General features: G+C 37.3%; 1 protein-coding gene across 1 annotated transcript in view; it reads right to left on the minus strand.

Annotated features, from left to right (window-relative positions):
- MALRD1 (MAM and LDL receptor class A domain containing 1) overlaps positions 1-27818 on the minus strand; it is an 807963-nt gene that overhangs the window by 711658 nt on the left and 68487 nt on the right. Inside the window, exons 7-11 of the mRNA XM_035022447.1 lie at positions 24286-24387; positions 23510-23653; positions 8912-9078; positions 3438-3530; positions 648-855 (exon numbers count right to left, since the gene is read on the minus strand). Coding sequence (XP_034878338.1) covers positions 648-855; positions 3438-3530; positions 8912-9078; positions 23510-23653; positions 24286-24387 — 714 coding nt within the window. The remainder of the gene's footprint in view (positions 1-647; positions 856-3437; positions 3531-8911; positions 9079-23509; positions 23654-24285; positions 24388-27818) is intronic.

A 27818-nucleotide genomic window follows, 5' to 3' on the forward strand; every position in this document is an offset into this window, starting at 1 on the left:
GTATTTTAGTTGCTAAGTTACCTCATATGAGTACCATCATGTGGGTTGTAAATTAAATTATATTTCCTTTCAAATACAACTAGGTTTGAATAATAATGGGATTTCTTGTCATCACTCCTATCAAAGACTCTCCATAAAAGTCCTAAAAAGCAGGTGTTGGATCTAAATTTTACCCAGTCATGAATACCAACTGTGGCTGACATGATTTCTATAGTCATCATGGCTGCCTAGAAGGCAGTGACAGCCCTTCTTCTTTAACCCCTCCCCACAGCTTTCTACATAATAGGTCAGAATGGAAGATGCCCTATACCTAATAAAGGTCAGCAATCCATGACATATGTCTCCCAAGGGAAAAGTATAAAGAGGTTCCCTCTCCTACCCATTTTCCTCTTTAACCAAAATACACACACACCACAATACAATTATTCATTGGTTGACCAAATAGAATTTGCAGTGTTAACAAAAAGCACCAAAGCTTATATTAGCATAGAGACCCCCACAAAGAATAGTGCTAATAGCTGCAGAATGAGAATGTGCATTCATTTCATGTCATACATAATAACTTTACCTAGCTCAAAGCAAACACTCAAATCCAACCACGGTCGTGAAAGTGAGCATGTGAACAAGTAAACCATTAATTCACTTACAGCAAGTTGCTGGGTCTTCATCACTGTCATCAGAACAGTCCTGCTGCGAGTCACAGACCGAGTCTTGGGCAATGCACTGGCCATTGGCACAAGTGAATTCATCTGTAGGACAAAGCCTTCTGGACGGGGCAAGTGCACAGGCATAGACCCAGAGCCGATCCAGCCCAATAAAACCTTTCTGGCTCAAAATAGTCCCTTCCAATATAATCTTCAAAAAGCAAAACACGAACAATGTTTGAGTTTATGACCTCCTTTCAAAGACCCCTCCAAAAAAAGAATAATAGATATTTAATAATTACTGAGACAAACACCTGTTAAAAGAGCCAGCAAATACAATCGACAAAGGTCCTACTCGGGGAAACCTGACTCACATGCGTAATTGATCTGAATGGAAAAAGCCCTGCATTTAAGAAAGGTCAGCAATCCATAATATATGTCTCCAAAGGGAAAAGTATAAAGATATGGGCACAGTAGATCCCCTGAGGCCTCTGAGAAACCACACATGATCCAGTGAAATACAACATGTCACTTAGACCACTGGCTATGTCCTTCCCTGCAAACTTTTCATTTGGGCATCATCCTCATGGCTCTCTAACATTCAGGGAAAAGAATAAGCATTATCACTACTTATACACCAAGAGCTATAACTACGTCTGGTTTTTAAACTACTGAAATTAGCGTTGGAATGCAGGCAGGGAAAGGTTAGGCAAATAGTAAGGGACACAACAGATGAATAGAAAACTTTTTTAAAAGAATAAATATAAAAATATATTTTCACAAAAGAAGAATTTCTCTAATAATCAAAGAAGTGCCAATTAAAAGAAATAAATCTCATTTTCTCCAATCAAATTGCTAGTTTTGGAGGTATACAGCATTAGCAAGTGAAACAACCGTCCTTGCTAATCCAGTGTAAGATACTATCAAAGTATTAATATTCCTTGAGGTTCCACCAAGAGCAATGGTTGGCTAGCATCAGAGAGAAGGAGAGGCATGAAGAGCTGACTCTACCAAATATCTAATTCTCTGCTGTCCAATATGGTAGCCACAGCTACAAGGGGCTCTTTCAAATTAAATTAAAGTAAGATTAAAATTCAGTTCCTCAGCCATACTGGCCACATTGCAAGTGTTCGACAGCCATCCGTGGCTATTGGCTACCATATTGGAGAGCACAGATACTCACATTTTCCCTTATGACAGAAAATACTATTGAACAGCAATGAACTAGGTGTTGTTTGTGTGTAAATAAGATACTAGGAAGAAAGACTAATTCCTTTTAGTTTTTTCCAGCTGAAAGTTTCTGACTAGATTTTCTCCTTTGCAAAAATATGAGGAATATATATAAATTTGTTACGAATTACTTAAGTTTCAGTTCACAAATATATTTAACAATTTACTCTAGAAGATGTTACATTCAAATCATATCTAATAATAGGAAAACTTTGTACACTGCTGTATACATTCTCCATAGTGAATACCAGAGTATAAATATGTATAAATTATTGGACCTAAGCTGTATATTTTTATAGCAGCAAGAGATCAGATATGCAAAAATGATGTCAGTTCGGGTTTCAAAAATTGATGAGTTTAAACTTAGATTTGAAAAAGGTGCTATTATTGAAAGTTAATTACATTTAATATGCACTTGGAAATCTAGAATAACTCCCAAATTACTCTCTTTATATTTTGTTTTATCTTTTAGTTAAATAACAAGACCAACTTTAATATTCAGTTTATGTAAAAGAATGAAACTCCAATCATTTAGTACCTCTTTCAGAAGTTTTAAAGATAAATATCAGCTTAGAAAATTAAAAATTGTGTCAAATATTAATTCAATAGGCTATGATATAAACCTCAACTTTGCTGTGATTAATACAAAAATACTATGGTTCACAAATTCCAATCTCAGCAGTAAATGGGATTCTAAAAATCTGCATGGTTACAGTCCAGTATCATTTGGGTTCTCCTTTTTAGCACCTAGAAAAATGTACATATGTGGTATTACCATAAAGGAATGAAATTGGTTTCATGAGCCACATGTACAATCAGTCTTATTATTTTACACTCACAGTCCAGCATAAGCATATTTACACACTCTTTATACAACAAAAAAATAATGGAATTTTAAATAAAATACTGCATTTCAAAAATAAAATTATGAATAGCAATTAATAATACCACCTATTTAAATGTCGATCCCACTGACATTACTACATTTTGCAATGTTGCTATGATATTAGAAAAGAAGGAAATGATGGGCAAACATTTAATATGACAGCTAAAAAAAAGTTATCAGATATATTTTTCTGCCCAATCTCAACTCTATATACAACACGAAATCCCAAGGTCATTTTTTTAAGAGACCATATTCCCACCGAGCATACGTATATTTTGGATATATCTTTGCACAGGTAGATATAACCGTGTTTTATAAAGACAAGAATTACTGTCTTCAAAACATTTGTAGAGTCTTTACTGGTTTTTAATACCAATTTATTATTTATCTGCTTCATAATGTCATTTGCTTCCTTGTTTGCAACGCATGGTGTTGGGGTTGGAGGGGGCTAGGAAGCAAGCCCATGTACAGTGAAGAAGCTTTATACAGGAGTAATGTGGCTGGGGAAAGGCTAAGTACAATGAAAAGAAGTAGGCAATTGCTCTCTCCAAATACACAAATCTACATCCTTAATTTAAATCCTAATTTAAATTTAGCAATGGGTGATAAAATTCACTACTGCAAAGCTACAAGTTAAACTTATGATATAAAAGAATACTTGTTTTTCCATTTTGTACCTTAAATGTCTTCAGGCTTTCTGGTATTAACACCTCTGCTTTCACCCATTTTCTGTCAGTTGATGTGTTGTATATCCAAGATATTTCTTCTTCCTTTGATTTAAATGAAATGACATTACTCATTCCCCAAATTCTACTCTAATATTTCCATATGTGCTCTCTCAATTACATTTCAGTAGAGTTTACCCTATCTGTACCACATGAAGTACTAGGAAGCCTAAAGTATTGGTAAAAAAGTATATAACATTTTTTAAAGGAACAATAAAATGGAGGCAGGAAAGGATGAAAAAGTAGAGCCCAGAGGATATTTAGGGCTGTGAAAATACTCTGTATGATAATATATGGTGGACACATGTCATTATACATTTGTCCAAGCCCACAGGATGCACAACACCAAGCAAAACCCTAATGCAAACTATGGACTTTGAGTGATAATGACATGGCAATGCAGGTTCATCATTTGTAACAAAGGTACCATTCTGATGGAGGATGCTGATAATGGGGAAGCTCTGCATGTGTGGGGACAGGAGGAAAATGGGAAATCTCTGTATTTTCCCCCTAATTTTGCTAGGAACCTAAAACTGCTCTATAAAAACAGTCTTTAAAAAAATAAGGAAATAAATCATATCTATATAGTAAAGCTGTTTATTTTTTTATGATGGAGAGTAAGGACAGAACAAACATTTGAATGGAATTTTAAATAAAGTACTTCAAAAAGACAATTCTCAATAGAAATTCATAATGCCAGCTACTTTAATGTTGATCCCAATAACATTCCTACATTTTTTTATATTACCATGACATTAGAAAAGAAATGACAGGCAAACACTTAACATGAAAGTTTAAAAAAAAATGTTATCAGATATATTTTTCTGCACAATCTCAATTTCTATATGTATTTTTTTCTATGGGAGAATTCATTCTAAGTTCCAAACAATACAGTTATTTTCTGGAGTTTATATTTCTATTTGACTCTCTTATCATTCTATCAAAGACCTTTTTGTGCCTTCTAGAGCATGCTATGTCATGCATCTGTAAAATGATCATTTTCCAGTTGGCAAAGTGTATGGAAAATTACGTTTCTACTATACACTATAAGGTAAGATACTCAATAAAAGTCTATAATGCAGTCCAAAGTTTTGCCTATGTTATTGTGCTTTATGATTTACGACCATGCTTTTACGCTCTGGAATACTAATTTCTTTAGATTCTATCAAACATGCAAGTTAATTTGACATTTCCCTGGGAAAGATAGACCAGATTGTTCATAATATTTATGCAATGGATGCATTGATTGTTTTCATGTATCAGTATAGTGAAAATGCAGAGTGGCATAAATATGTCTCAGGTTGAGCTCTGAGACTGTGCGTGTCCTCCTTCTACTGTGAGACAGAAAACAGCACTGGAAGGTGACATCTCATTGTAATTCAAATGACACATGACACTTAAGACTTTTTCAGACTCCCGTAAGCATTAATCTCTCAGCTTTGCTTATTTCATTCATAGCCAACATTTTCTAAAAAGGAGTCTATTTTCAACTTAGTCCTTTACCCTCTGATGTCTGCTCCAATTTCCAAGTCTTAAATATTTCAGAAGATAATCTAAACCTGTGAAACATCCATGGTAGACATCTTTTCAGCTGAGAGCTTCTGGGTCACTTCAGGATGAACCGGAGTTACACACAGTTGGGACACACAACTAATCTTTCTTTCAATAATTTCCTATGCAACTTCAGCTATTTAGCTTCGAGACACTGACATCCTCCACAGATGCTTTAAGTGACACTGCTTGGTAAGTTGCATTCATCATGTCCCTTCACTTTCATCTTATGAAAATAACTTAGAGCATTTGTGCTCTTTTTTCACAATGACTTAATTAATTCCCCTCTGCTCTACTCGAAGAAGAATGTTTTCATTTTTTTGAAAAGTGAGAATTCTTTCTAAACTTAAATGACTTTTTGTACCCTAAGTTAATGGTATGTTATGAAATACAGATTTTCCTATCACATTTTCTTGTCTGACAACAAAAGTAATGAAAAAGAAAAAGAGTTTACTCCTACTAAATAAAATCAGCTTTTATTTTATTCTGTCCTCACTCTCAGACTCTTACCTAGTTATTTTCAACAGGTGGCAATGTAAGAAAGAAACCCTCAGCTCAGAAAAACCTTTCAAGTGATGTTTTAATTTTCTATTATCTTAAAATCAATCAATCAACAAAAATTTTTTAAGAAGTCTTTACTCCCCTCGACCAGGATCAATAATGCCATTTTACCTTTCAAGGAAAGAATCGCTCTATCTCCTAGAGATCTCAGCTTATCCTTCTCTCTTCCAGTGAAGAAATCAAAGGTACCAAATTCCAGATTGTTGTTTTTGTTCTTTTTAAACTACTTTTGAGGGGCACCTGGGTAGCTCAGTACGTTAAGCGTCTGCCATCTGCCCAGGTCATGATCCTACGGTCCTGGGATCAAGGCCCGCATCAGGCTCCCTGCTTGGTGGAGAGCCTGCTTCTCCCTCTTCCTGTGCCCCTCCCCCCTACTCATGTTCTCTCTTGCTCGTTCAGCACTCTCTCTCTCTCAAATAAACAAATTTTTTAAAAATTAAACTACTTTTGATTAAATGCGGGAACAGGAACATGTACTTTGGCAAAGACATTCCTTCGAGAAAAGCTTATTATGGCCTTTAAAAACGGTCTCATACAAGAAAAGATACTTTCTGTGGCATTTTCTTCACTGCCCCAGCTATGTGTTCTTCCTATTTGCCACTGGCAATCTGTAAAATATGTAAAAGGTACCACAAGCTGGGCACCCCACTATCCTTGGCTCACTGACATGGAAACTGCCTTCAGGATAAAAGATAGGCTGTTGCTATGATTATTATTTTATAGATGATAGACAGAGACCTAATCTCAAGGATGGCTATATGGTACAAACTAGAACTGTTACACACTTAAGCTGACCCTAAAAGAGAGTCAACTTTTTATTTAACAACTTGCCTTTCACCTGTGTTTTCTACTTCTCAAGTTCTGATGTCTTCTGAAAATAAAGAAAACTACCTTTAGCATCCTTACAAGGTATTTCTTGATTTACTTGCTCATATCCTAAGGGTTATTTTCTTTATTCTATTCATGGAAGATTTAAACAATCATTTTCATCAAGAGCTAATTTTCTTAAAGGATGGGTTTGGAGTCCTTTTTAATTCTGTGATAAAACATCAGCTTATAATTTAAATGTATTTTGATGCAGATTTTGCATTGGTGACCAATATGTTATATATTATATGTAGAGATCAGAGCAAATAGTATGTAAGAAAAAATAGGATATTGCCTTGCAGAATACTGGGTAAACTAATAAACCAAATATCACTCAGTGCTGGTTCTGATTAATACATTAGATCAGTTCTCCATGATTACCTTATTTTCTTATATATGATGTGGTATCTGAAGTCAATTTGTTTATAATCTTTTCTTATACACTCCCAAATTTACAATCCATCACTGATGTTCAGCGTAGATTAAAATAATCTTTAGGATTAGGATATATATGACACAAATGTCTACTTAAATTTAAGATAACTCATTCAACATTCAGTGAATATTAATTACCTATCATGTGAAAAGTACTATCATATGACCATATTTTTTTTAAAGATTTTATTTATTTGTTTGAGAGAAAGAGAGAGCACAAGCAGGGGGAAGGGATAGAGGGAGAAGCAGACTCCCCACTGAGCAGGGAGCCCAATGTGGAACTCGATCCCAGGACCCTGGGATCATGACCTGAGCCAAAGGCAGATGCTTAACCAACTGAGTCACCCAGGCACCCAGGACCATATATTTTTTAAAACACCTTTAACTATAATATAAATTCAATGAGATTATTCTAGTGTAAAATACTATCACAAAAATGCCACAAAACTATAACATAGTTACAGAACATTAGAAATTGTGTCTCATCCATGAAAACAAACAAAATGTATTAGGCCATCTAATGAGCCTATTCATTCAATTTCATGCTTTAGAACTCTGTGAATGTTCTGAAAAAGAAGAGGTAGAAGAAAAAAGACTGGACATGAAGAAAATGATACAAAAGAAAAGAGAGGGGTGATGTGATAGAACTAGGGGGGAAAAAAAGAGAATTCCTCTTGAATTTTCACTTCTCCCAGTAATAGGCAAGTAATAGGTCATACCTGAGGTTTAATTATGATGGCACTTCAGACTTCAGAAGCAAATGGAACAGAAGAAAATGTTATTGACAGATGGTTAGTGATATTTGGTAAGAATAGATGATAAATAACCTTTTGTTGGAAAATGAATCTGGCCAATGTCAGAGGAAGTTTCAACTGGATTTATTCAAAGCATCTGAAGCCAAAAGAATCTTGAGTTGGATGTTTTCACTGTCTTCCTTTTTCCTGTCAGAATTCCGCAATTATTGTTAACTGTTTCCCATTGCTAGAATGACTGCTATTTACCCCTGTGATTTTTTATTTAACTTCTATCTATAAATAAATTTTCTTCACAATAGAAATTCTCAAAGTGTCTCAGATATTTTTCCACTTGTGGAGGATTGTTTTCAGTTAAATTTAGGTATAAAAGAAAAAAAGAAAAAAGCTTGGATTTGTTTTATTTGCTAGCAATACCACTGCAATTTTCACTCAACCCAGTGAGCCATTTTTTTCCATTCCAATGACTCATTTGTTTGTATTTAATCAGTAATTATCAGTCTCTAAAATTATATCTACTAGTACCATAACAAGGAATTTGTATCCATCATAATTATAGGTCTAGTGATATATGGATCTAAAATCCAAAACAGATCCATCAGAATGTCAATACAGAGCCAACAATACAGAATCTCAAATATCTCATTTTTATTAGACCTATAATTTCTTTAATATACTTCCATGAATTTTTAACAATTTTAAAAAATAAGATTGTACAAATTATCACATTAAATTTTCTACATGACAGTATTTTTTTTAAGTAGCCTCCATGCCCAGCATGGAGCCCAACACTGGTCTTGAACTCACAACCTGAGATCAAGACCTGAGGTGAGATCAAGAATAGGACACTTAACCAACTGGGCCACTCTGGCACACCTACGTGACAGTAGGTCTTAAACCTGGTTCTTTAAAAAAAAAAAAAATGTTTTATTTATTTACTTGAGAGACAGAGATAGCTAGAGAGAGAAATGAGCTGGGAGGAGAGGGAGAAGCAGGCTCCCCGCTGAGGAGGGAGCCCGATGCAGGGCTCGATCCCAGGGCCCTGGGATCATGACTTGAGCCAAAGGTAGATGCTTAACCGACTGAGCCACCCAGGCACCCCATAAAACAGGTTCTTAATATTTCTTCTGAAAGGTATACTAATAAAGTCAAGTTAAAGAATACCTAAAGCCTACACACAACTGAGAAATAGAAACACAAGTTGCCAAAATAGAAATTTCACTTATTCAATGAATTTGAAATAAATATGTTTCTTCTCACCTTAATATTGTACAGTCCTACTCTCAGAACACTGTTTTCCATGGAATAATAGAATTGAAGACGGCAGCTCTTGCCCAGGCAGTGACACACAGAGCTATTTAAATAAGCCCTGCTGTCTACATGGTTAAGAGTAGAAGTATCCTTAGCTCCTACCCATATATAATAACCTGAAAAATGAAGGAAAAGGAAGTAATTTAGAAAAACTTAGCTGCTTTCTGTTTGAACAAAATTATTTTATTTATGGACTTTTCAAAATCAGGCTTGAAACACTAATATTTTACTTAAAGGGATAGGATGTTTTATTTATTTACTGATTTATTTATTATTATTAGAGATATGATGTTTTAAAATGATTATGTCAACTACAAATTAAAAGTTTTCATTTCCATATATGATTTTAAAATGCATTGATATCTGCTCCTAGTTCCTGAAATTAAGAAATTTCAACTCAATATTCTTTTTTTTTTTTTTTAAAGATTTTATTTATTTGACAGAGAAAGACACAGTGAGAGAGGGAACACAAACGGGGAGTGGGAGAGGGAGAAGCAGACTCCCCACTGAGCAGGGAGCCCGATGCGGAACTCGATCCCGGGACTCCAGGATCATGACCTGAGCCGAAGGCAGTCGCTTAACCAACTGAGCCACCCAGGCGCCCACAACTCAATATTCTTTTAAAAAGATATCTCCTGATATAAAAAATCTCTGTGCTACAAAATTATCATCATTTTCTTTAAATGTCACAATGCAATCTTTCTTTAACCAAGAATTCCTCACCTTTCTTCCCAGAATTCTTTCCCCTTTTATTTTTTCTACTTTTTAGTTATAGAAAAACCTTTATAGTTTAAGGGAATATAATGTAAACATTATAATTAAATTATATATAATTAACATATAACATATAATCAAAATCTCTTACCCAACCACATGGAAGTATCAGATACCACAGTCCTATTAAACTGCACGTATGGATATTGTAGTACGTAAAAATATTATCAATCAACTTTATCCCATCTGATACTTAAAACAAATTTGCACAGTTCTTAAATTTAATAATATAGACAATGCAGAGACACAAAGATATTTCTATGATTTTACAACTTCACTTTTCAATAATAAAGTTTTTCAATGGGTTATTTCTGTGTAAGTTAGTATATATTACTGTAATTTCTAAAAACTATGAATTTAAATTAGGTAAAACTCTTATTTACTGAGAAATATAAGACTTTAAGCAAAATACCATTTTAAGTTAACACTTTGTATCTAACGAAACACAAAGAAACGATAAGATAAAGACACATTTTTACAAAAGCTGAGATAGATCAATTTCAACATAAAATATCTCAAAAGATAAGGAAAGAACAATTCTACCAAGTGATGAGTAGGGCTGAAACCACAGAACTCTGGAACTTTGAGACCAGACCCAGGCTGTGGTATCTTAGATTCTGACTAACTTGAATGTTGCAAACAAAAGCTGGAGGAACAAACTCTCTCAATGAAGTCAAAGATTTAAAGTTGGGGAATCCTGCTCAAAAACTAAGGTGGAAAATATACCAACATTCACTACCTTGGGCTGTGAGTAAGTGACAGGATGTGCTAAATTCCAAGCATTATCACGAAGTATGAAACCCTAAACTAGTACTGTTTCTAGGATCAGTCTTGGGGAAAGAGACATGAGAAAACACCTGGACTGTTCAGCCATTAATAACAAGGCTTATATTAAAAAGAAACAAATTTACCACCACCTTACTAACTGGAGTTTGACCAGAACCTAACTGACCTGTGAGAAGAGAAATATCAACTCAAGCAGGCTTTAGCCCTCCACATGAGGGGAGGAAAATACCCAGATCCAGCCCCCTCCAGCCTTCTCACCTAATGTTGGGGGAGGAAGCACTTTTAAAGGTCATGTAACAGAGGAACAATCTCACCAAAAGAATGAGATCTAATCATAGTACTCTAGAATGTTTCTCTTCCTCCTTACAACTTACCACAACTCACATAAAAAGGGGTCCTGTATAATAATAGGGTAATACTATCCAATGAACTGTAGGTCTCAGACATAATTTAAGGTCTAGGGAAACCCAAAACAATGGGTAAGACAAAAACAAGGATACCAGATGAAATTTTAGCCTCACACATCTACAGTTGTGGCAAGCAGTAAAGAATCTAATCTCTAGCTACATAAACATAATAGGTCATGCTAAACCTATTGACCTTAATTCCTTTTACATAGCACATCATGTTTGCCTTTCAACAAAACATTACAAAGCATACTGAAAGGCAAAGAACAAAAAACATAGTTTGAAGAGAAAGAGCAAGTATCAGAACCAGACCGAGATATGGCAGGAATGTTGGAATTATAAGACTAAGAATTTAAAACCACTATGAGGAGGGGGAGGAGCAAGATGGCAGAGGAATAGGAGACCTAAAATTTCGTCTGGTCCCAGGAATTCAGCTAGATAGGGATGAAACCATTCCAAACACCTACGAACTCAACAGATCTAAGAAAAGAATAGCAACAACTCTCTGAACAGAAAAGCGACCACTTTCTGGAAGGTAGGACATGTGGAGAAGTGAATCTGAGGCGATATTTGGGAGGAGAGAAGGCGGGAAAGGAGGCCTCCGTCGGCCGCTTCTGGCAAGTGATAGAGCCATGGAGCACAAAATCAGAACTTTTAGAAGTCTGCTCCGCTGGGGGATGTCGCTCCAGTGGCTAAGTGGGGGGTGAAACCCTCGCGGACAGTGTGGTCTCAGGACCCTCAGGGTCACAGAAAGACCGGGGGTGCCTGAGTGCAGCAGAGCTCCCAGGTATCGGAGCAGGGAAGCCGGCTGCAGAGACAGAGCCCAGGTGCAGGCTCTCAGTTTGGGGTTGCCATAAACTGTGATCCGCGGCACAGTCGGGCCACTGCTCCTCCAGCAGGGACCCAACAAGTGGCAGATCTGGGGAGACTCACCTTCCTCCCCAGGAGGAGCAGCACAGGAGCCCACTGCAGGGATCTGCTGGGTTTGGAGACTCCACACTGAGTGGGGTGCCAGAGATAGAAACACACCGTCACAGGCTGGGTGAGCACGGAGTGCAGCGGAGACTGGGGAGACGGGAGTGACTGACTGCTTTTCTCTGGGGGCTCAATGAGGAGTGGGGCCCGAGTTCTCGGTTCCTCCAGGGCAGAGATTGGGAGGCTGCCATTTTCACTCTTGTCCTCCAAAGCCATATGGAAAGCTTACAGGGAACAAAAGCTCCGGAGAGCAAACCCGAGCAGATTACTTAGCCCTACCCGGCAAGGGCAGGGCAATTCCACCTCTGGCAAAGACATCTGAGAACTACTGCAACAGGCCCCTCCCCCAGAAGATCAGCAAGAACAGCCAGCCAAGACCAAGTTTACCAATCAATGAGAACAGCAGAACTCCAGCGCTACAGGAATACTGCACATAGAATTCATGGCTTTTTTCCCCCTGATTCTTTAGTCTTTCAAAGATAACTTTTTAAATTTTCTTTTATTTTTTTCTTTGAATTTTTCTTTTTCCCTTTTTCAACCAATATCTTATCAATCCCTTTTCTAAAAATATTTTTTATTTTTCATTTTTAGAGTCATATTCTATCCCTTCATAGTAGTTAACCTTATTTTTGGTATATACATAAGTTGTTCTCTCTTTAAAATTTTGGGATACAGTTTCTTCTAACAGACCAAAATATACCCTAAATATCTAGTGTATGGCTTTGTTCTAGTCTCCTCCCTGATCACATTCTCTCCCCCCTCTTTTTTTAATTCCTCTTCTTACTTTTTCAACCAACTTCTTATCTAATTAATTCCTTTTATAAAATCTTTTATAATTTTCATCTTTACCATCATATTCTATCCCTTCATCATATTTACCGTTATTTTTGTACATATATAAGCTTTTCTTTCTTTAAAATTTTGGGAGGCACTTTCTTCTAACAGACCAAAATATGGCCAAAATCTAGTGTGTGGCACTGATCTATGCACCAGCCTGATCATATTTTATCATATTCTTTTTTTTAAATCTTTTTCTTTCTTTTTTTTTTTTTCTTTTTTCTTTCTTCTTTCTTTCCCTTTCTTTTCCCCGGGTTTCAGGTCTCTTCTGATTTCTTTACTGTATATTTTTCTGGGGTCGTTGTTACCCTGTTAGCATTTTGTTCTCTCATTCATCTATTGTCCTCTGGACAAAATGACAAGACGGAAAAAATCACCTCAAAAAAAAGAACGAGGGGCAGTACCAACTGACAGGGACCTAATCGATATGGACATTAGTAAATGTAGGACCTAGAGTTCAGAAAAAGGATTTTAAAGATACTAGCTGGGCTTGAAAAAAGCATGGAAGATATTAGAGAAACCCTTCCTGGAGAAATAAAAGAACTAAAATCTAACCAAGTCGAAATCAAAAAGGCTATTAATGAGGTGCAATAAAAAATGGAGGCTCTAACTGCTAGGATAAATGAGGCAAAAGACAGAATTAGTGATAAAGAAGACCAAATGATGGAAAATAAAGAAGCTGAGAAAAAGAGAGATAAACAACTACTGGATCATGAGGGCAGAATTCGAGAGATAAGTGATACCATAAGAGGAAACAACACTAGAATAATTGGGATCCAAGAAGAAGAAGAAAGAGAGAGAGGGGCAGAAGGTATATTGGAGCAAATTATAGCACAGAATTTCCAAATTTGAGGAAGGAAACAGGCATCAAGGGGAACACAGAACCCCCACAAAATCAATAAAAATAGGTCAACACCCCAACATCTAATAGTGAAACTTATGAGTCAAAGACACAAAGAGAAAATCCTGAAAGCAGCTCAGGACAAAAGGTCTGTAATCTAGAATGGTAGAAACACTAGATTGGCAACAGACCTATCTACAGAGACCTGGCAGGCGAGAAAGGACTGGCATGATATTTTCAGAGCACTAAATGAGAAAAATATGCAGCCAAGAATACTATATCCAGCTAGGCTGTCATTGAAAATAGAAGGAGAGATAAAAAAGCTTCCAGGACAAACAAAAACTAAAGGAATTTGCCAACACGAAACGAGCCCTACAAGAAATATTGAAAGGGGTCCTCTAAGCAAAGAGAGAGCCTAAAAGTAACATAGACCAGAAAAGAACACAGACAATATACAATAACAGTCACCTCACAGGCAATATAATGGCACTAAATTCACATCTTTCAATAGATACCCTGAATGTAAATGAGCTAAATGCCCCAGTCAAAAGACACAGGCTGTCAGATTAGATTAAAAAAACAAGACCCATCGATATGCTGTCTGCAAGAGACTCATTTTAGACCCAAAGACACCCCCAGATTGAAAGTGAGGGGGTGGAAAACCATTTACCATGCTAATGGACACCAAAAGAAAGCTGGGGTCGCAATCTTTATATCAGACAAATTAGATTTCAAACTAAAGACTGTAATAAGTGATGAGGAAGGACACTATATCCTACTTAATGGGTCTATCCAACAAGAAGAGCTAACAACTGTAAATATCTATGCCCCTAACATGGGAGCAGCCAACTATATAAGCCAATTAATAACAAAAGCAAAGAAACACATCGTCAACAATACAGTAATAGTAGGGGATTTTAACACCCCCCTCACTGAAATGGACAGATCATCTAAGCAAAAGATCAACAAGGAAATAAAGACTTTAAGTGACACACTGGACCAAATGGACTTCACAGATATATTCAGAACATTCCATCCCAAAGCAACAGAATACACATTCTTCTCTAGTGCCCATGGAACATTCTCCAGAATAGATCACACCCTACGTCACAAATCAGGTCTCATCCAGTACCAAAAGATTGGGATCATTCCCTGTATATTATCGGACCACAATGCTTTGAAACTAGAATTCAATCACAAGAGGAAATTTGGAAAGAACTCAAATACATGGAGGCTAAAGAGCATCCTACTAAAGAATGAATGGGTCAACCAGGAAATTAAAGAAGAATTTAAAAAATTCATGGAAACCAATGAAGATGAAAACACAACTGTTCAAAATCTTTGGGATGCAGCAAAGGCAGTCCTAAGAGGAAAGTATATAGCAACACAAGCCTTTCTCAAGAAACAAGAAAGATATCAAATACACAACCTAACCCTACACCTAAAGGAGCTGGAGAAAGAACAGCAAATAAAGCCTAAACCCAGCAGGAGAAGAGAAATAATAAAGATCAGAGCAGAAATCAATGAAATAGAAACGAAAAGAAGAGTAGAACAGATCAACAAAACTAGGAGCTGGTTCTTTGAAAGAATTAATAAGATTGATAAACCCCTGGCCAGACTTATCAAAAAGAAAAGAGAAATGACCCAAATCAACAAAATCATGACTGAAAGAGGAGAGATCACAACCAACACCAAAGAAATAACAAACAAATATAAGAACATATTATGAGCAATTCTATGCCAGCAAATTAGATAATCTGGAAGAAACAGATGCATTCTTGAGATGTATAAATTACCAAAACTGAACCAGGAAGAAATAGAAAACCTGAACAGACCTATAACCACTAAGGAAATTGAAGCAGTCATCAAAAATCTCCCAACAAACAAGATCCCAGGGCCAGATGGCTTCCCAGGTGAATTCTACCAACATTTAAAGAAGAACTAATACCTATTCTTCTGAAACTGTTCCAAAAAATAGAAATGGAAGGAAATCTTCCAAACTCATTTTATGAGGCCACCATTACCTTGATCCCAAAACCAGACAAAGACCCCCTCCAAAAGGAGAATTACAGACCAATATCCCTGTTGAACATGGATGCAAAAATTCTCACCAAAATACTAGCGAATAGGATCCAACAGTACATTAAAAGGATTATTCACCACGACCAAGTGGGATTTATCCTTGGGCTGCAAGGTTGGTTCAACATCCGCAAATCAATCAATGTGATACAATACATTGATAAAAGAAAGAACAAGAATCATATGATCCTCTTAATAGATGCAGAAAAAGCATTTGACAAAGTACAGCATGCTTTCTTGATCAAAACTCTTCAGAGTGGAGAGATAGAGGGTACATAACTCAATATCATAAAAGCCGTCTATGAAAAACCCACAGTGAATATGATTCTCAATGGGGAAAAACTGAGAGCTTTCCCCCTAAGGTCAGGAACATGGCAGGGATGTCCACTATCACAACTGCTATTCAACATAGTACTAGAAGTCCTAGCCACAGCAATCAGGCAACAAAAAGAAATAAAAGGCATCTGAATCAGCAAGGAAGAAGTCAAACTCTCACTCTTTGCAGATGATATGACACTTTATGTGGAAAACCCAAAAGACTCCACCCCAAAACTGCTATAACTCACATAGGAATTCAGTAAAGTGGCAGGATATAATATCAATGCACAGAAATCAGTGGCATTCCTATACACCAACAAGACTGAAGAAAGAGAAATTGAGTCGATCCCATTTACAATTACACCCAAAACCATAAGATACCTAGGAATAAATCTAACCAAAGAGGCAAAGAATCTGCATCAGAAAACTAGAAAATACTCATGAAAGAAATTGAGGAAGACACAAAGAAATGGAAAAACGTTCCATGCTCATGGATTGGAAGAACAAATATTGTGAAGATGTCAATGCTACCTAGAGCAATCTACACATTCAATGCAATCCCTATCAAAATACCATCCACTTTTTTCAAAGAAATGGAACAAATAATCCTAAAATTTGTATGGAACCAGAAAAGACCCCAAATAGCCAGAGGAATACTGTAAAAGAAAAGCAAAGCTGGTGGCATCACAATTCCAGACTTGAAGCTCTATTAGAAAGCTGTCATCATCAAGACAGTATGGTACTGGCACAAAAACAGACACATAGATCAATGGAACAGAATAGAGAGCCCAGAAATGGACCCTCAACTCTATGGTCAACTAATCTTCAACAAAGCAGGAAAGAATGTCCAATGGAAAAAAGACAGTCTCTTCAACAAATGGTGTTGGGAAAATTAGACAGCCACATGCAGAAGAATGAAACTGGACCATTTCCTTATACCATACACAAAAATAGACTCCAAATGGTTGAAAGACATAAATGTGAGACAGAAGTCCATCAAAATCCTAGAGGAGAACACAGGCAGCAACCTCTTCGACCTCAGCTGCAGCAACTTCTTCCTAGAAACATCGCCAAAGGCAAGGGAAGCAAGGGCAAAAATGAACTATTGGGACTTCATCAAGATATGAACCTTTTGCAAAGCAAAAGAAACAGTCAACAAAACCAAAAGACAACCGACAGAATGGCAGAAGATATTTGCAAATGACATATCAGATAAGGGGCTAGTATCCAAAATCTATAAAGAACTTATCAAACTCAACACCCAAAGAACAAACGATCCAATCAAGAAATGGGCAGAAGACATGAACAGACATTTTTCCAAAGAAGACATCCAAATGGCCAACAGACACATGAAAAAGTGCTCAACATCGCTCGGCATCAGGGAAATCCAAATCAAAACTTCAATGAGATACCACCTCACACCAGTCAGAATGGCTAAAATTAACAAGTCAGAAAATAACAGATGTTGGCAGGGATGTGGAGAAAGGGGAACCCTCCTACACTGTTGGTGGGAATGCAAGCTGGTGCAGCCACTCTGGAAAACAGTATGGAGGTTCCTCAAAAAGTTGAAAATAGAGCTACCATACGATCCAGCAATTGCACTACTAGGTATTTACCCCAAAGATACAAATGTAGAGAATCGAAGGGGTATGTGCACCCTGATGTTTATAGCAGCAATGTCCACAATAGCCAAACTATGGAAAGAGCCAAGATGTCCATTGATAGGTGAATGAATAAAGAAGATGTGGTGTGTGTGTGTATATATATATATTAACATCTGTCCATCGACAGATGAATGGATAAAGAAGATGTGGTATACACACACACACACACAAACAGACACACACACAATGGAATATTATGCAGTCATCAAAAGGAATGAAATCTTGCCATTTGCAATGACGTGGATGGAACTGGAGGGTATTATGCTGCGCGAAATAAGTTAGAGAAAGACATGTATCATATGATCTCACTGATATGAGGAATTCTTAATCTCAGGAAACAAACTGAGGGTTGCTGGAGTGGTGCTGGTCGGGAGGGATGGGGTGGCTGGGTGATAGACATTGGGGAGGGTATGTGCTATGGTGAGCACTGTGAATTGCATAAGGTTGTTGACTCACAGATCTGTACCTCTGAAACAAATAATAATTATATGTTAAAAAAAGAAGACAGTAGGAAGGGAAAAATGAAGGGGGGGAATTGGAGGGGGAGAGGAACCATGAGAGACTATGGACACTGAGAAACAAACTGAGGGTTCTAGAGAGGAGGGGGTGGGGGGATGGGTTAGCCTGGTGATGGGTATTAAAGAGGGCACATACTGAATGAAGCACTGGGTGTTATATGCAAACAATGAATCATGGAACACTACATCAAAAACTAATGATGTAATATATGGTGATTTACATAACATAATAAAATAAAAAATAAATAAAAATAAAAAATAAAACCATGATAATTAATAACTTAAGAGCTCTAATGGAAAAAAGTAGAAACATGCAAAAAAAGATATACAATACAGTCAGAGAGATGGAAATTCTAAGAAAGAATAAAAAATACTAGAGACCAAACCAAACCAAACCAAACCAAACCAAACCAAACCAAACACTGTAACAGAAATGAAGATTGCCTTTAATAGGGTCCATCTCTTGATTTCAGCTCAGGTCATGATCTTAGGGTCATGAGATCAAATCCTGCATAGGCCTCCAATCTCAGTGCAGAGTCTGTTTGAGATTCTCTCTCTCTCCCTCACCTCTGCAACCCCCCCAATTCACGTGTGCACTCTATCTGTCTCTCTTAAATAAATAATTAGAATCTTTAAAAAATAAAGAAAAAATAAACACTTTCTCAGACAAATGAAAATTGAGAGAATCTGTAGCCAATAGACCTGTTTTGTAAGTAATATTAGGAAAGGAAGATGGCAGCAGCATAGGAGGACCCTGGGTTTGTCTTGTCCCATGAACACAACTAGATAACTATCAAATCATCCTAAATACCTCAGAAATTGAGCCAAAGACTGACAGAACAAACTCCACAAGTAAAGGGAGAGAGGAGGTCACATTGAAGAAGGTAGAAAGTGTGGAGATGTGGTTTAGAGGAGAAATGGTTGGTGAGTGCTGCAGAGGGGAAGGAGCCATGGTCACTGAGAAGGGTAAGAGATAGAAGAGTACACAGGGAAATGCACAAAGAGAAAGTTTCCCCAAAGTCATTGGCTTGGAGAAAAAGAGCAATTGAATTTTGTGAGTTCTTGCAACTAGGAGGGCTTAAAGTCTGAAGTTTTAAAGGTCAGTGAGCTTGGCTGGGATAGAGCCCAGAGGGCACTGGGCTACTTCTAGAGAGAAGGCAGGCAAAAAACCTGAGGGCAGACAGTGCAGAAACATTGATCTAAAGAACACCTAGGGAATACAGTGGGGAGATTATTTGCTCTTCTCAGAACACACCCATGAAAGGCAAATTTCACGGAGATGTCTCTCCAGGAACAATGGAGTTGGCTGACACCACTTCGCTCCCCCATCTCCCAGCATAAACACAGAGCCACCCAAGGGAAGCAGCTTGGCACCAACACTAGCTACCTAACTTGCTTACACTAAGCTCCACACCCCTGCCCTCTGACAGAACTGCTCTTCTCAGTCAAGCATGCCTCAGTCGTAACACAGCAGCCCCTTCCCCAGAAGACCAGCACAAACCCCTGCCCACATCATGTCTCTCAGCCAGAGAGTTCTGCAGGGCCTCAGTTCTGGTGGAAGTGGTTTCAGGTCTCATTTCACAAGCAGACCAGAGCACTCCTAGTTAAAACTTGTCACATTCAGGCCAGGGACCAAACACTGCCCACAGCAGATGAGAGCCTCTGCAGATGACTGGCCTAAAGGATAGAGCAGCAAGAACACAATAGCAGAGTGCATTCAGCACATTCCAGAGATGCTCCTTGAAGTGCCAGGACCTTGACACTACATGACCTCTTCTTTTGGCCATTATATTCAGGAGGAGTCATAAGTGGCTTTTCTAACACAGAGAAGAAGCCAGAGACTTAGACAAAAGGCCAAGATGGAGGAATTGATCCCAAATGAAAGAACAAGATAAGGCCACAGCCAGAGATACAAGTGAAACAGATATAAGAACACCCCTGACGGAGAATTTATTTATTTATTTATTTATCTATCTATCTATCTATTTATTTATTTATTTATTTTTAAATATTCTATTTATTTGACAGAGAGAGACACAGTGAGAGAGGGAACACAAGCAGGGAGAGTGGGAGAGGGAGAAGCAGGCTTCCCACTGAGCAGGAAGCCTGATGTGGGGCTCGATCCCAGGACCCTGAGATCATGACCTGAGCTGAAGGCAGATGCCCAACAACTGAGCCACCCAGGCGCCCCCAATGGAGAATTTAAAACAACAATCACAAGGATACTCATCGTGCTTGAGAAAAGAATAAAAGACATTAGTGAGACCCTTAACACAGAGATAAAAGAGTTAAAAAAGAATCAGAAATAAAGAGTGCAATAAATTAGATTGGAAACAGACTTGATGCAATAAACAGCAGGCTAGAGCCTGGCATGGGGCTCGATCTCACGACCCTGAGATCATGACCTGAGCCAAAACTAAGAATAAGATACCCAACTGACTGAGCCAGGCCCCCAGACAAACTAGATTTTAAACCAAAGACTATATGTAGCAAAAGATGAAGAAGGGCACCATATCATAATAAAGGGGACAATCCAACAAGAAGATGTAACAGTTGTAAATATTTATGCACCCAATATGGGAGCACCCAAATATGTAAAACAATAACAAACATGAACTAATTGATAATAATACAATAATAGTAGGGAACTTTAACACCCCACTTACGTCAATGGACAGATTATCTAAACCGAAAATAAACAAGGAAACAATGGCTTTGAAATTCTTCAAAGAGAAGGAAAATGATATCCATCAGAAACTCAGATCTAAATAAAGGAAGGAACAGTATTAGGAAAGCAATAAATAAAACACATCAGTGGCTTCCAAGTTTTGGCAAAATCTTTTAATTACAATTTTCTTAATTGATCTAAAAGAGAACAGTTTGTTCAAAATAGTAACAGCCACAAGGTATTTGATGATTATAGTTTGCATATAAGTGAAATGAATGACAACAATGATGCAAGGGACAGGAGGGAGGAATTAGGAATATTTTGTTATTATAAGATATTTGCATTGCATGAAGAAATATGAAGCTATTTGAAAGTGGAGTTGGATTAGTTGTAAACGAAGTTCACAAGCTCAGAGCAAGCACTAAAAAATGGGTAATAAAAGAAGTATAATTGAAATACTAAAAAAGGAAACAAAAAAGCAGCATATAAAATCCTCATTTAAAACTACAAAGGCATAACAGAAGTGGAAGACAAAAATAAGAACAAACAACAAGGGCAACGAATAGAAAACACTAATACACAGACCCCCAGAACATATATTTAGTAGAAATTCAAGAAGACCAGAACAGAGGGACTAAAAGAGAATTACTAGAAAAGAATAACATACCGTTTCCACAAGTGATGAAATAAATGCATTCTGAGCATTGAAAAATCTAAATAAAAATATATCCATGATCTGTACTCATCATAGTGACATTTTCAAACATTAGAGATAAATATTTTTTTAAAAATCTGCATAACACTGAAAATTAGATGGGCTCAGCCTTCTCAATGACTATAGTAGATATCAGGAAATCAAGAACCATCACCATGTACTTAGAAATAAAATAAACAGACTTTCTTTTGAAAATTGTCTGACCTGATTATTATTTAGGAGTGAGGCCATTAAAAACATTTTAAGTTTATAACATAAATATTAAGCAAGCCCATCACCACAGATCTTTTCTAAATAAAAGAACAATTAGTCAGCAAACCTTTTCAAGAAAGAAAAGAAATCAAGGACATGAAATAAAAGAAACAATGGTAAATAAAGAAAATGATAGGGATGCCTGGGTGGTTCAATCGGTTAAGCATCTGCATTCAGCTCAGGTCATGATCCCAGGGTCCTGGCATCAAGCCCTTTGTTGGGATCCCAGTTTAGCGGGGGAGTCTGCTTCTCCCTCTGCCTCTGCCCCTCCCCTGGGCTTGTGCTCTCTCTCTCTCCCTCAAATAAATAAATAAAATCTTAAAAAAAGAAAGAAAGAAAATGATAAAGATAAAAGACCAAAAACCAAAGACCTTAACAAACTTACTTCACCAAAGAAGATATATGGATGGCAAATAAGCATATGAAATGGTGCTCCATATCATAAGGCATTAGGGAAATGCAAACCAAAACAAAGAGATACCACTACACACCTATTAGCATGGCCAGAATCCAGGACACAGACAATGCCAAATGCTGGAGAGGATGTAAAGCAACAAGATCTCTCATTCATTGTTGATGGGAATGAAAAATGGTTACCTTCACTTTGGAAGACAGCTTGGCAGTTTCTTACAAAACTAAACATATTCTTACTATGTGATCCAGCAATCATGGCCCTTAGCATTTACCCAAAAGAGTTGAAAACTTAGATCCACACAAAAACCTTCACATGGGGGTGCCTGGGTGGCTCAGTTGGTTAAGCGACTGCCTTCGGCTCAGGTCATGATCCTGGAGTCCCTGGATCGAGTCCCGCATCGGGCTCCCTGCTCAGCAGGGAATCTGCTTCTCCCTCTGACCCTCCTCCCTCTCATGCTCTCTGTCTCTCATTCTCTCTGTCTCAAATAAATAAATAAAATCTTTAAAAAAAAAAAAAAAACCTTCACATGGATGTTTATAGCAGCTGTATTCATAATTGCTTGGAAGCAACCAATATGTCCTTCAGTAGGTGAATAAGCTCTGGTACATCCAGACAATGGAATACGATTTACTATTAAAAAGAAATAAGCTACCAAGCCATGAAAAAAACATAGAGGAACCTTAAATGCATATTACTAAATGAAGGAAGTCAATCTAAAAAGGCTACATATTGTATAATTCCAACTCTATGACATTCCAGAAAAGGCAAAACTATGGAGAAAGTAAAATCTACACGGAAGCAGAAAAAAATAGCTATTACTTTCTGCTGTAATAAAATTTTAAATTACTAATTTAAGAAAAGACTAACAATATGCCCCCTCAAAAAAAAAAAAAAGAAAGAAAGAAAGAAAAAAAAGCAGTGGAAAGAAAGATAAACAGAAATCACAAATTTAATGTTAGATTAAAAAAAAGAAACTCATTGACACCAGTGAAAGGGAGAGCTAGTATATTTTGATAGAAGACTTTTAATACTTTTCTTTTTGGTTCCCACAAAATTATCTCCTAATGATAAGAAAATAATAAAATTTACAAAATGAAAATAGCTAACCTAGTATAAGTCTTCCTTTACACTGTTGATAATAAGATTCTTTACTTTCACTATCTATGGCAAATATAGTTTCAATAAAATATACTCAGTTTCTTCATCAAGACCCCTGATGAAATGTCTTCATACCACTCACAATAAATCACAATTCTGAAAATAATATATAAAGAATATTATTTTTTTTTACTTCCTACCTTCATCACTACTTTGATCCTGCTGGGGTCCAGATTGTAACGTAGGAACTTCTCTTGCTTTTGTGCGCATCCAGGAAATTTGCCCAGCAGATGTTTCTGACACCCAGTCACACATGTCAAATTCAAATCCACAGACCTGATACACTACAGAAAGGCGGAAAAGATAATGGTGGACCATCATAGTCTACTAGAATGGCTGCTTAGCCATAGTTGTTGTAATCAAGGCTTAACACACACATACACACTAATTCATACTTAGAAATTTTGGTTCAACAAGCCTTGGAGTATATCAGCGTATCTGTTTTTCAAAAACTCATCCTTGATCCAGATGGGCATCCTCCCAAAGGAAAACCATTGCCATTCAAAAGTGAAAAGATGTTTTTACTTCTTTTTGTACAACTGCTCCAGTTAACAATTTTTTAAATGGCATACATACTATCTGACCTGACCTATCTTATGGAACTAAGTTAGTTTAAATCATTTGCTAGTCATAATCACATTGAAATTTTAAAGAAGAAACACTGGATATAATTCAAAGATGGTCTTTAATGGAACTATTTTACAGAACAACATCACCTTAAGTTGACATATTTAGTATCTTTCATGCTTTGAATAAACCACAGACTACCAATAACAGTTCAGCTAAACTTAGGACATAAATATCAACAAAGTTTGGCAAATGAGTATCCTTAGTAGTGGTCTGAATTACTACCAGTGGTCCCAGTCTCATGGATGGCTACATACCATCACGGTGGGCATCTCAATTTAACACTTACACCTCAATCCTTCATCTGTAGAATCAGAACTGCCGAGACTTGTATCTAGATGGCACGGTTCCTGCTCTGTATTCAATGTTTCTGGACATGGTAAAATTTCATCTGTTAAATTTAAAGATTGGCAAGAAGTGAGATGTAGTAAGGAAAGACACATGTATTTCTTAAGACGTTAGCATTTGTTCTAGAAAGCACTCTCCACCCAACGCCTCTCTGTGGCAGCATCTCCCCTCAGGCAACCCCATTACACACAGAGGGAGACAGAAACAGAGAGAACAATACAACTATTCCAGTGTTTCTGGATTTTAACCAGATCCCTGTGGTGACTACCAAGCCCCCAGACCAAATCTTCCATGTTTCCATGGAAGTAACATGGCCTAATGTGGAAACAAAAAGCCTATCATTAGGAGCATAATTGAACATGTGTCATCTATAACATAGGCTGTCCTCTTTAACTGGAAGCTGATCTACTGGAACTACTGTCCCTGCGATATTCTCCCATTGTGTCTGTTTCTCCCTCTACTGCCCTCCCAACACAGGGCTGGAAACTGGACTAGGTATCCTTCCTGTCCTGTTGCCACTTCCAGACAGTTCTCACTCTCCCCTCCTGAAATACCTGAGCTGCAATCCTGAAAGAACCACAAGACCTGGGATCAGCCACCACATGGGCTCTGGTGGGGGAAATGTGCACGGGGGCCTCGCCACAAGCAGCATGGGTCCAGATGAGTGCCCCAGGCATTTCCAGTCAAAGGAATCACTATGGGTAGGCTGAGACCTCCAGGAGATTCACCACCCCCTCCAGCCTGCATCTGTGGGGCTGAAGGTGAGTGAGGAAGAGCCCACCACCATGCTGATCGAAATGGTTTTATATCGGTGACTACTCACTCCATTGCATTGTGACCATCCCACCACATTATCCTTTCTTTCTTTTTCCTCCATTCCTAGATAGCTATTCAAAACCCTTTACCCCCTCCTTCAACTTCCAATTCCTCCTTCCCCATCATCATTCTCAGATAATCATGTTGCTTCACATTTCACTGGGAAAATGAGAGGAAACAGCAGAAAATTTCACAAGTCCCACCACCCATCTCCCTGCCCATGTTTCTACAGAAAATCATCTCCTCTTCCCTGTTGTAGGAATCATTCCAGCAATTTCCTCCCCTCTTTTACATCAACAGGCTTTCTTTCACTTCAGTACACAATGGGGCCAAAATTTCACCCATCTTAAGAAAACCCTCTGACCCTCCAACCCCCTCCAACTAACTTTGCTAAGTTCTACCTATTTACATTGACTTCAACACCAATTCTTCTCCCCACATCCTTGTTCTAGTGAGGTATTTTGATTTTTTTTTAATGAGGTAAAATTAACATCACATAAAATTCACCATTTTAACCATTTTAAAGTGTACAATTCAGTGACTTTTATACATTCACAATATTGTTCAATTATCACCACTAACTCCAAAACATTTTCATCACCCCAAAATAAAACACATACCCATTATAAGTCATTCCCCATTCTCTGCTCCTCCTCAGACTCTGGCAATGACTAATCTCCTTTTCATCTCTATAGATTTGCCTCTTCTGGACATTGCATATAAATAGAATTATACAATATATGGATGACTTTGGTATTCAACTTCTTTAACTTAGCATAACGTTTTCAAGGTTCATTCATGTTGTTGCATATATCAGAACTTTTTTTCTTTTCTGTACCCTTACCACTCCACTGAAAGTGCATATATCAGCAATGACCTCTATATTGCTAAATGCAACATTTAATTTTTCCTCCTTGTCACACCTGACATGTCAGTAATATTGGTCATAGTTGATCATTCCCTTTTTCTTGAAATCTTTTCTTTGCTAGGTTCTGATACATGATTCTCTCCTGGCTTTCCTCTTAAATTACTAGCTGTTCATTCTCAGTCTCCTTTGCTGGTTTTCCCCCATTTCTTCCACATTACACAAAGTAACATGAAAATGCCCCAGAGCTCAGTCCTTGGATCTCTTCTCTACATCCACAATCTTGTTAATATCAACTCATCTTGTGCGTTTAGAACACTTCCTAAATGCCAATGACCCATAAAATTATATTTCAGGCCCAGCTTCACTGGACTCCAATATTAATATCCTGTTGCTGTCTTGGCCCTTCCATTTGGAGAGCTAACATGCATCTTGATAGGAATGGGTCTAAAACTAAATGTCTGATTCTGTCTACCCAGACTTTATCCTCCTGCTTTTCTTCCCATCTCAGCTCATAACAATGCCATCCATCCTACTTCAGGAAGAAATCTGGATCCATGACCCATCTCTTGCTCTCACCCATCATGCCATCCATCAGCACATCTTTCCTTTACCTATAAAACAACATCCAGAATCTCACTATGTCCTACCACCTCTACCACTACTACCAATTCTGACTCAAGGGAATGTCAGTCTTTCTGGATTACACTAATAACTTCTTATTTTGCCCCCTTGTTGCTGCCCTTGCCCCCTTCTGACTTTTAAATATGTGAAGCAGATCATGTTTCCTCTGCTCAAAATTGCTACATGGGTTTCTGTCCTTCACAGAATAAATGCAGAAGCCCTTACCATGATCTTCCTCATACAAACCAGGAAGACTCTTGCCTTAGGACCTCTGCATTTACGGTTCTTTCCAAAATATGCATGGCTTTCTCCCTCAACATCTTGGGGATTTTTTTTTTTTCTCATAAGTATGTTCTCCATGTACCATGCCTGACTACTCTATTTAAAACTTCATCTTACCTTCACCTGTGGCACTTCTTATCTCGGCTTTCTGGTTTATTTTTCTCCATAGCACATATCACCACTTGACATAAAATTTTGTTTTTATTTGTTTAGTGTCTTTCTCTCTTAACACAGGGATTGCTGTTTGTTTTTTTACTGCTATCTCTGCATTGTCTAAAACAACTCTTGGCACAACATAGGTGCTCAATATATACTTGTTTAAGGACTGAATAAATACACGACCTAAGAATAATTCAACAAAATACTTGAAAATACCATAGATAGTGTGTAAATTGTTTACACTTTTATCTGGAATAAAATTGAAGCAACTGGTTATAAAACAATTTATGAACAACATCCATAAGCTGATTTCTTATAATGGGAGCTTATAAATGATGAATATGCAAAGCCTCTTGAATGTAAGATCTACTGAAAATAAAACTGCATTGTCAATTAAGGGAGTGTGGGTAATGAACGAAGCTAAGATTGCACAATAACAATTAACATGAAACAATTAAAACTGTAACTTTTGTAGATTCACATAATAGCTGCAGATCTTCTGCCCCCTGGAGCTAAATAATTAAGTAGTGGCCATAGTTCAACTAAATGTTGTATATTATCTCTAATTTTTCACTATTTATACAAGACAAAAAACTCACAAAAGTACTATAAACAAAAATAGCAAAATAGTCAAGTATAAATTACATGTATTAAAAATGTAGCTTGTGTCAATTGATATGAAATATCTTTCACTAATGTCAACCATTATACTACCTTCATCCTCCAAA

Source organism: Mirounga leonina, unplaced genomic scaffold, assembly GCF_011800145.1.
Source record: "Mirounga leonina isolate KUSES-001 unplaced genomic scaffold, KU_Mleo_1.0 Mir_175, whole genome shotgun sequence".
NCBI lineage: Eukaryota > Metazoa > Chordata > Mammalia > Carnivora > Phocidae > Mirounga > Mirounga leonina.